Source organism: Oncorhynchus kisutch, linkage group LG5 (genome assembly GCF_002021735.2).
Source record: "Oncorhynchus kisutch isolate 150728-3 linkage group LG5, Okis_V2, whole genome shotgun sequence".
In the NCBI taxonomy this organism is placed as follows: domain Eukaryota; kingdom Metazoa; phylum Chordata; class Actinopteri; order Salmoniformes; family Salmonidae; genus Oncorhynchus; species Oncorhynchus kisutch.
This window is the reverse complement of record NC_034178.2, coordinates 77463177-77474461: the sequence shown is the minus strand read 5'-3', so window position 1 is coordinate 77474461 and position 11285 is coordinate 77463177. Positions and strand designations below refer to the sequence as shown.

Below are 11285 nucleotides of genomic sequence, written 5' to 3'. Positions count from 1 at the left end.
CATTATCAAAATGTGATTTTCTGGATTTTTTTTCTCATTTTGTCTGTCATAGTTGAAGTGTACCTATGATGAAAATTACAGGCCTCTCTCATCGTTTTAAGTGGGAGAACTTGCACAATTGGTGGCTGACTAAATACTTTTTTGCCCCACTGTATGTATAGTTTTTTGTGTGCTCTAGGGCAACAGTGTCTAGATGGAATTTGTATTTGTGGTCGTGGCGACTGGACCTTTTTTGGAACACCATTATTTTTGGTCTTACTGAGATTTACTGTCAGGGCCCAGGTCTGACAGAATCTGTGCAGAATATCTAGGTGCTGCTGTAGGCCCTCCTTGGTTGGTGACAGAAGCACCAGATCATCAGCAAACAGTAGACATTTGACGTCAGATTCTAGTAGGGTGAGGCCGGGTGCTGCAGACTGATCTAGTGCCCGCGCCAATTCGTCGATATATATGTTGAAGAGGGTGGGGCTTAAGCTGCATCCCTGTCTCACCCCACGGCCCTGTGTGTTTTTTGCCAATTTTAACCCACACTTGTTGTTTGTGTACATGGATTTTTTAATGTTGTATGTTTTTCCCTCAACACCACTTTCTATCAATTTGTATAGCAGACCCTCATGCCAAATTGAGTCAAAGGCTTTTTTGAAATCAACAAAGCATGAGAAGACTTTGTCTTTGTTTTGTTTGTTGGTGTGCAGGGTGAACACGTACGTACGGTAATTTGGTCAAAAAAATGGACATTTGCTCAGTACATTGTTTTCACTGAGGAAATGTACAAGTCTGCTGTTAATGATAATGCAGAGGATTTTCCCAAGGTTACTTTTGACGCAAATCCCACAGTAGTTTTTGGGGTCAAATTTGTCTCCACTTTTGTGGATTGGGCTGATCAGTCCTTGGTTCCAAATATTGGGGAAGATGCCAGAATTAAGGATGATGTTAAAGAGTTTTAGTATAGCCAATTGGAATTTGTTGTCTGTATATTTGATCATTTCATTAAGGATACCATCAACCCCACAGGCCTTTTTGGGTTGGAGGGTTTTTATTTTGTCCTGTAGCTCATTCAAGGTAATTGGAGAATCCAGTGGGTTCTGGTAGTCTTTAATAGTTGATTCTAAGATTTGTATTTGATCATGTACATGTTTTTGCTCTTTATCCTTTGTTATAGAGCCAAAAAGATTGGAAAGTGGTTTACCCATACATCACCATTTTGGATAGATAATTCTTCATGTTGTTGTTTGTTTAGTGTTTTCCAATTTTCCCAGAGGTGGTTAGAGTCTATGGATTCTTCAATTACATTGAGCTGATTTCTAACGTGCTGTTCCTTCTTTTTCCGTAGTGTATTTCTGTATGGTAGACTTAGATTTTTGCATTCTTCATCAAACCATTTGTCATTAATTTTCTTCGGTTTTCTATTTGAGATTTTTAGATTTGATAGGGAAGCTGAGAGGTCAAATATACTGTTAAGATTTCCTACTGCCAAGTTTACACCTTCACTATTACAGTGAAATGTTTTGTCCAGGAAATTGTCTAAAAGGGATTGAATTTGTTGTTGCCTAATTGTTTTTTGGTAGGTTTCCAAACTGCATTCCTTCCATCTATAGCATTTCTTAATGTTACTCAGTTCCTTTGGCTTTAATGTCTCATGATTTGAGTATTGCTCTGTTTAAGTAGACTGTGATTTTGCTGTGGTCTGATAGGGGTGTCAGTGGGCTGACTGTGAACGCTCTGAGAGACTCTGGGTTGAGGTCAGTGATAAAGTAGTCTACCGTACAACTGCCAAGAGATGAGCTATAGGTGTACCTACCATAGGAGTCCCCTCGAAGCCTACCATTAACTATGTACATACCCAGCGTGCGACAGAGCTGCAGGAGTTGTGACCCGTTTTTGTTGGTTATGTTGTCATAGTTGTGCCTAGGGGGCATATGTGGGAGGGAATGCTGTCACCTCCAGGTAGGTGTTTGTTCCCCTGTGTGCTGAGGGTTTCAGGTTCTTGTCTGGTTCTGACATTTAGGTCGCCACAGACTCGTACATGTCCCTGGGCCTGGAAATGATTAATTTCCCCCTCCAGGATGGAGAAGCTGTCTTCATTAAAGTATGGGGATTCTAGTGGGGGGATATAGGTAGCACACAGGAGGACATTTTTCTCTGTTAAGATAATTTCCTTTTGAATTTCTAGCCAAATGTAGAATGTTCCTGTTTTGATTAATTTAATAGAGTGAGTTAGGTCTGCTCTATACCAAATTAGCATACCCCCTGAGTCCCTTCCCTGTTTCACACCTGGTAGTTTGGTGGATCAGACTACCAGCTCTCTGTAACCTAGAGGACAACTAGTGGGTCTGTCTCCTCTATACCAGGTTTCTTGCAGGATGACAATGTCTGTATTACCGATTTCTTTGGTGAAGTCCAGGTTCCTGCTCTTTAGGCCAAAGGCAGATTACCTCAGGTCTTGGATATTCCAGGATGATATAGTGAAGGCTTTGTGTTCCATAAAGTGTCCAATGTTGTTGGTCGTGTGGTTTGGCCTCAGGCCAGTAAGTGTGAGCAGAGCCTGCTGAGCATCTGGTACATGCCATTGGCTTGGGCTGGTGTAAGAGTGGGGGTTATCTATATGTCTATCTTACTACCTAACTATCTATCTACCTTACTATATATATATATATATATACAGTGCCTTGCGAAAGTATTCGGCCCCCTTGAACTTTGCGACCTTTTGCCACATTTCAGGCTTCAAACATAAAGATATAAAACTGTATTTTTTTGTGAAGAATCAACAACAAGTGGGACACAATCATGAAGTGGAACGACATTTATTGGATATTTCAAACTTTTTTAACAAATCAAAAACTGAAAAATTGGGCGTGCAAAATTATTCAGCCCCCTTAAGTTAATACTTTGTAGCGCCACCTTTTGCTGCGATTACAGCTGTAAGTCGCTTGTGCCCAATTTTTCAGTTTTTGATTTGAAATGTGGCAAAAGGTCGCAAAGTTCAAGGGGGGCGAATACTTTCGCAAGGCACTGTATACAGCTCTGGATAGGTAGTTAGATATAGGTAGGTAGGTAGATAGGTCGATAGGTAGATATATATATATATATATATCTCGATCCAACTATCTATCCATCTATCTAACTACTTACCTACCTACATGTCTATATCTAACTACCTATCCAGAGCTGTCTGATACTATCTATATATGAGCCCAGAAGAGAGACAGAGGACAGACACGGGATGTTAGACAGAGACTCACCATGAGGAGTACAGTCCCTTAACGGCCTGCTCCTTGTCACTCCAGCGGGCCGGGTTCTCGTATTTACAGGCCCTCCCTCCACACGCCATGGAGCACTGCATGTGACCTGGGATCACATGTCTCAAAGTCTCCCCCACCTTGGTGTACTTGGCTGTGGGGACCCGAGTACTGACTGCAGAGCGAGAGAGAGAAAAGAGGAGAGATCAACAAGCACATCCCACTAGACTACATACTAGCTGCATTCTGTGTGACTAGACTACATCATCCCCATTCTGTGTGACTAGGCTACATCATCCCCATTCTGTGTGACTAGGCTACATCATCCCCATTCTGTGTGACTAGGCTACATCATCCCCATTCTGTGTGACTAGGCTACATCATCCCCATTCTGTGTGACTAGGCTACATCATCCCCATTCTGTGTGACTAGGCTACATCATCCCCATTCTGTGTGACTAGGCTACATCATCCCCATTCTGTGTGACTAGGCTACATCATCCCCATTCTGTGTGACTAGACTACATCATCCCCATTCTGTGTGACTAGACTACATCATCCCCATTCTGTGTGACTAGACTACATCATCCCCATTCTGTGTGACTAGGCTACATCATCCCCATTCTGTGTGACTAGGCTACATCATCCCCATTCTGTGTGACTAGGCTACATCATCCCCATTCTCTGTGACTAGGCTACATCATCCCCATTCTCTGTGACTAGGCTACATCATCCCCATTCTGTGTGACTAGGCTACATCATCCCCATTCTGTGTGACTAGACTACATCATCCCCATTCTGTGTGACTAGACTACATCATCCCCATTCTGTGTGACTAGACTACATCATCCCCATTCTGTGTGACTAGACTACATCATCCCCATTCTGTGTGACTAGACTACATCATCCCCATTCTGTGTGACTAGACTACATCATCCCCATTCTGTGTGACTAGACTACATCATCCCCATTCTGTGTGACTAGACTACATCATCCCCATTCTGTGTGACTAGACTACATCATCCCCATTCTGTGTGACTAGGCTACATCATCCCCATTCTGTGTGACTAGGCTACATCATCCCCATTCTGTGTGACTAGGCTACATCATCCCCATTCTGTGTGACTAGGCTACATCATCCCCATTCTGTGTGACTAGGCTACATCATCCCCATTCTGTGTGACTAGACTACATCATCCCCATTCTGTGTGACTAGACTACATCATCCCCATTCTGTGTGACTAGACTACATCATCCCCATTCTGTGTGACTAGACTACATCATCCCCATTCTGTGTGACTAGACTACATCATCCCCATTCTGTGTGACTAGACTACATCATCCCCATTCTGTGTGACTAGACTACATCATCCCCATTCTGTGTGACTAGACTACATCATCCCCATTCTGTGTGACTAGACTACATCATCCCCATTCTGTGTGACTAGACTACATCATCCCCATTCTGTGTGACTAGGCTACATCATCCCCATTCTGTGTGACTAGGCTACATCATCCCCATTCTGTGTGACTAGGCTACATCATCCCCATTCTGTGTGACTAGGCTACATCATCCCCATTCTGTGTGACTAGACTACATCATCCCCATTCTGTGTGACTAGACTAAATATTCTCCTGCTGTATTTCATGTTGTCTTTTCTCTCCAACAACAGACACCTCTTTGAAAACACACGTTCACAGACAAAACATTTCCCTAGCAACTAAAGCCTTCTCCTCCCCTCATTAATGTGGGTTAGCATCTCAGCATCTTTACCTCAAGGTAAACTAAACAGGACTAGAAATGTCCAAGGATCGTTAGCCCTGTCAGGGGCCTCAAACAGCTCCTCTGACTAGCCCTGTCAGGTCTTCAACCAGCTCCTCTGACTAGCCCTGTCATACTGAGTTCAGACAGATCTGAACCAGCCAGGTTAACAGAGAGATGTTCAGAGAGATCTGAACCAGCCAGGTTAACAGAGAGATGTTCAGAGATCTGAACCAGCCAGGTTAACAGAGAGATGTTCAGAGATCTGAACCAGCCAGGTTAACAGAGAGATGTTCAGAGAGATCTGAACCAGCCAGGTTAACAGAGAGATGTTCAGAGATCTGAACCAGCCAGGTTAACAGAGAGATGTTCAGAGATCTGAACCAGCCAGGTTAACAGAGAGATGTTCAGAGATCTGAACCAGCCAGGTTAACAGAGAGATGTTCAGAGAGATTTGAACCAGCCAGGTTAACAGAGAGATGTTCAGAGATCTGAACCAGCCAGGTTAACAGAGAGATGTTCAGAGATCTGAACCAGCCAGGTTAACAGAGAGATGTTCAGAGAGATCTGAACCAGCCATCCTCAGGGTCCCCCTGCGTCTCCGCCGTCCTCAAGGTCCCCCTGCGTCTCCGCCGTCCTCAAGGTCCCCCTGCGTCTCCGCCGTCCTCAAGGTCCCCCTGCGTCTCCGCCGTCCTCAAGGTCCCCCTGCGTCTCCGCCGTCCTCAAGGTCCCCCTGCGGCTCCGCCGTCCTCAAGGTCCCCCTGCGGCTCCGCCGTCCTCAAGGTCCCCCTGCGGCTTCGCCGTCCTCAAGGTCCCCCTGCGGCTCCGCCGTCCTCAAGGTCCCCCTGCGGCTCCGCCGTCCTCAAGGTCCCCCTGCGGCTCCGCCGTCCTCAAGGTCCCCCTGCGGCTCCGCTGTCCTCAAGGTCCCCCTGTCCTCAAGGTCCCCCATTCCTCAAGGTCCCCCATTCCTCAAGGTCCCTCTGTGTCTCCTCAAGGTGCTCCTGCGGCTCTGCTGTACTCAAGGTCCCCCTTCGTGTCCCCTGTCCTCAAGGTCCCCCTGTCCTCAAGGTCCCCCATTCCTCAAGGTCCCCCATTCCTCAAGGTCCCCCATTCCTCAAGGTCCCTCAGTGTCTCCGCTGTCCTCAAGGTCCCCCTGTGTCTCCGCTGTCCTCAAGGTCCCTCAGACTCCTTGTCTAACTGACACCGTCCTCCTAGCTGCCTCAGTCTAATCCTGTGCCATGGACCTAGTACAGCCTGCCTCTCCCTGCCCTGTCTAACCAGCCCCTCTCTCTCTCTCCCTGCCCTGTCTAACCAGCCCCTCCCTCTCTCTCCCTGCCCTGTCTAACCAGCCCCTCCCTCTCTCTCCCTGCCCTGTCTAACCAGCCCCTCCCTCCCTCTCTCTCCCTGCCCTGTCTAACCAGCCCCTCCCTCCCTCTCTCTCCCTGCCCTGTCTAACCAGCCCCTCCCTCTCTCTCCCTGCCCTGTCTAACCAGCCCCTCCCTCTCTCTCCCTGCCCTGTCTAACCAGCCCTCTCTCTCCCTGCCCTGTCTAACCAGCCCTCTCTCTCTCCCTGCCCTGTCTAACCAGCCCTCTCTCTCTCCCTGCCCTGTCTAACCAGCCCTCTCTCTCTCCCTGCCCTGTCTAACCAGCCCCTCTCTCTCCCTGCCCTGTCTAACCAGCCCCTCTCTCTCCCTGCCCTGTCTAACCAGCCCCTCTCTCTCCCTGCCCTGTCTAACGAGCCCCTCTCTCTCCCTGCCCTGTCTAACCAGCCCTCTCTCTCCCTGCCCTGTCTAACCAGCCCTCTCTCTCCCTGCCCTGTCTAACCAGCCCTCTCTCTCCCTGCCCTGTCTAACCAGCCCCTCTCTCTCCCTGCCCTGTCTAACCAGCCCCTCTCTCACCCTGCCCTGTCTAACCAGCCCCTCTCTCACCCTGCCCTGTCTAACCAGCCCCTCTCTCTCCCTGCCCTGTCTAACCAGCCCCTCTCTCTCCCTGCCCTGTCTAACCAGCCCCTCTCTCCCTGCCCTGTCTAACCTGCCCCTCTCTCTCCCTGCCCTGTCTAACCAGCCCCTCTCTCTCCCTGCCCTGTCTAACGAGCCCCTCTCTCTCCCTGCCCTGTCTAACCAGCCCTCTCTCTCCCTGCCCTGTCTAACCAGCCCTCTCTCTCCCTGCCCTGTCTAACCAGCCCCTCTCTCTCCCTGCCCTGTCTAACCAGCCCCTCTCTCACCCTGCCCTGTCTAACCAGCCCCTCTCTCACCCTGCCCTGTCTAACCAGCCCCTCTCTCTCCCTGCCCTGTCTAACCAGCCCCTCTCTCTCCCTGCCCTGTCTAACCAGCCCCTCTCTCCCTGCCCTGTCTGACCAGCCCCTCTCTCTCCCTGCCCTGTCTGACCAGCCCCTCTCTCTCCCTGCCCTTTCTAACCAGCCCCTCTCTCTCCCTGTCTAACCAGCCCCTCCCTCTCCCTGCCCTGTCTAACCAGCCCCTCTCTCCCTGTCCTGTCTAACCTGTGTATTGACAGTCAGTGAGGCTGCATGCTGGCTAAACGGAGCGATCCAGTGACTCATCGCAGTACAGTAGCCCGCTGGCACAAAGAGAGGCCAATACAATCCATCATTACTTTCATCACACAGTCACTGTCCCCATGACAACCAACTCACTCCTAAATCCTCAGTGGGTGGGAGCCGGTATGCCGGTGTGTCTGTATGTTGCTGTGTTCATTATGGAGTGACAGTGGTGATGGAGTACTCCCATCACAGGGATCTGGTCTAAAGTAGTGCACTACATAGGGAATAGGTCTCATTTGGGGCCGCCCTCAGCGACTAAACACAATGGGTTTGGAATGAAGCTGTTATTCTAGTGTTTACATCTCAACAACAATAAGAGTGGTTTATGTAACATAAGAACACAAAGAGATGTTGTTCTGATAGAGAGAGAGGCTGCTGTTCAAACCTCCAGAGATCAGAGAGTTATAACGAGAGAGAGAGAGAGAGAGAGAGAGAGGAGAGAGAGAGGCTGCAGTTCAAACCTCCAGAGATCAGAGAGTTATAACGAGAGAGAGAGAGGCTGCAGTTCAAACCTTCAGAGATCAGAGAGAGAGAGAGAGAGAGGAGAGACCTGTTGCCACAAGAAAAGGGCAACTAGTGAAGAACAAACACCATTGTAAATACAACCCATATTTATGCTCATTTATTTTCCCTTATGTACTTTAACCATTTGTACATTGTTACAACACTGTACATTATATATATATATATAAATGTATGAATAATGTTTAATGTTAATTTTTGTTTGTTTCACTTTTGTATATTGTCTACCTCACTTGCATTGGCAATGTTAACACATGTTTCCCATACCAATAAAGCCCCTTGAATTGAATTGAATTCAGAGAGACAGAGACAGAAACAGCATCATGCTGTGGGGATGTTTTTCAGTGGCAAGGATTGGTCAGGATTTAGGAAAAGATGAACGGAGCAAAGTACAGAGAGATCCTTGATGAAAAGCGCTCTGGAGCAGGTTAGGATCTCAGACTGGGGTGAAGGTTCACCTTCCAACAGGACAATGACCCTAAGCACACAGCCAAGACAACACAAGAGTGGCTTCGGGACAAGTCTCTGAATGTCCTTGAGGGGCCCAGCCAGAGCCCGGACATAGAGAGAAGAACAGGATTAACTACTCAAATGCAGATGTTTTAATTCACCTTTATTTAACCAGGTCGGCCAGTTGAGAACAAGTTCTCATTTACAACTGCGACCTGGCCAAGATAAAGCAAAGCAGTGCAACAAACAACAACAGAGTTACACATGGAATAAACAAACATACAGTCAATAAAACAGTAGGGAAAAAAAGTCTATATACAGTGTGTGCAAATGGCATGAGGTGGTAAGGCAATAAATAGGCCATAGTAGCGAAGTAATTACAATTTAGCAGATTAACACTGGAGTGATAGATGAGCAGATGATGATGATGTGCAAGTAGAGATACTGGTGTGCAAAAGAGCAGAAAAGTAAATAAAATAAAAACAGTATGGGGATGAGGCAGGTGAACATGGGTGGGCGATTTACAGATGGACTATGTACAGCTGCAGTGATCGGGTTAGCTGCTTAGATAGCTGATGTTTAAAGCTATTGAGGGAAATAAAAGTCTCCAGCTTCAGCGATTCTTGCAATTTGTTCCAGTCACTGGCAGCAGAGAACTGGAAGGAAAGGCAGCCAAATTAGGTGTTGGCTTTGGGGATGATCAGTGAGATATACCTGCTGGAGCGTGTGCTATGGGTGGGTGTTGCTATGGTGACCAGTGAGCTGAGATAAGGCGGGACTTTACCTAGCACAGACTTATAGATGACCTGGAGCCACTGGGTCAGGTGACGAATATGTAGCGACGGCCAGCCAACGAGAGCATACAGGTCACAGTGGTGGGTGGTATATGGGGCTTTGGTGACAAAACGGATGGCACTGTGATAGACTGCATCCAGTTTGCTGAGTAGAGTATTGGAGGCTATTTTGTAAATGACATCGCCGAAATCAAGTATCAGTAGGATGGTCAGTTTTACGAGGGTATGTTTGGCAGCATGAGTGAAGGAGGCTTTGTTGCAAAATAGGAAGCCGATTCTAGATTTAACTTTGGATTGGAGATGTTTAATATGAGTCTGGAAGGAGAGTTTACAGTCTAACCAGACACCTAGGTTTTTATAGTTGTCCACATATTCTAGGCCAGAGTAGTGATGCTAGGTAGTGTGCCAAGCTTGTAGTGTCACACCCAAGAAGCCTCGAGGCTGTAATCGCTGCCAAAGGTTCTTCAACAAAGTACAGAGTGAAGGGTCTGAATACTTATGGAAATGTAATATTGCTGTTTTTTTTTATACATTTGCAAAAATGTCTAGAGAACTGTTTTTGCTTTGTCATTATGGGGTATTGTGATGTCATTATGGGGTATTGTGATGTCATTATGGGGTATTGTGTGTAGATTGATGAGGGTAAAAAAATAATTTCATACATTTTAGAGTAAGACTAACGTAACAAAATGTGGAAAACGTTAAGGGGTCTGAATACTTTCCAAATGTACTACAAACACTGAGGACTTTGGATTGATATGGATTTGACCTTTAAAAAAACATACAGTGCCGTGCGAAAGTATTCGGCCCCCTTGAACTTTGCGACCTTTTGCCACATTTCAGGCTTCAAACAAAGATATAAAACTGTATTTTTTTGTGAAGAATCAACAACAAGTGGGACACAATCATGAAGTGGAATGACATTTATTGGATATTTCAAACTTTTTTAACAAATCAAAAACAGCCCCCTTAAGTTAATACTTTGTAGCGCCACCTTTTGCTGCGATTACAGCTGTAAGTCGCTTGGGGTATGTCTCTATCAGTTTTGCCCATCGAGAGACTGAAATTTTTTCCCATTCCTCCTTGCAAAACAGCTCGAGCTCAGTGAGGTTGGATGGAGAGCATTTGTGAACAGCAGTTTTCAGTTCTTTCCACAGATTCTCGATTGGATTCAGGTCTGGACTTTGACTTGGCCATTCTAACACCCGGATATGTTTATTTTTGAACCATTCCATTGTAGATTTTGCTTTATGTTTTGGATCATTGTCTTGTTGGAAGACAAATCTCCGTCCCAGTCTCAGGTCTTTTGCAGACTCCATCAGGTTTTCTTCCAGAATGGTCCTGTATTTGGCTCCATCCATCTTCCCATCAATTTTAACCATCTTCCCTGTCCCTGCTGAAGAAAAGCAGGCCCAAACCATGATGCTGCCACCACCATGTTTGACAGTGGGGATGGTGTGTTCAGGGTGATGAGCTGTGTTGCTTTTACGCCAAACATAACGTTTTGCATTGTTGCCAAAAAATCTGACCAGAGCACCTTCTTCCACATGTTTGGTGTGTCTCCCAGGTGGCTTGTGGCAAACTTTAAACAACACTTTTTATGGATATCTTTAAGAAATGGCTTTCTTCTTGCTACTCTTCCATAAAGGCCAGATTTGTGCAATATACGACTGATTGTTGTCCCATGGACAGAGTCTCCCACCTCAGCTGTAGATCTCTGCAGTTCATCCAGAGTGATCATGGGCCTCTTGGCTGCATCTCTGATCAGTCTTCTCCTTGTATGAGCTGAAAGTTTAGAGGGACGGCCAGGTCTTGGTAGATTTGCGGTGGTCTGATACTCCTTCCATTTCAATATTATCGCTTGCACAGTGCTCCTTGGGATGTTTAAAGCTTGGAAAATCTTTTGTATCCAAATCCGGCTTTAAACTTCTTCACAACAGTATCTCGGACCTGCCTGGT

The 11285-nt window shown here is 46.6% G+C and overlaps 1 protein-coding gene across 3 annotated transcripts in view; it reads right to left on the bottom strand.

Annotated features, from left to right (window-relative positions):
* LOC109885879 (protein tyrosine phosphatase domain-containing protein 1) overlaps nt 1-11285 on the bottom strand; it is a 105826-nt gene that overhangs the window by 79662 nt on the left and 14879 nt on the right. For 2 of the 3 annotated variants that reach the window (XM_031825874.1, XM_031825873.1), the window contains exon 3: nt 3243-3414. In XM_031825874.1, the coding sequence (XP_031681734.1) occupies nt 3243-3414 (172 nt within the window). Of the gene's footprint in view, nt 1-3242; nt 3415-11285 lie in introns of those variants that run through there. The other variant, XM_031825875.1, reaches the window with a different exon arrangement.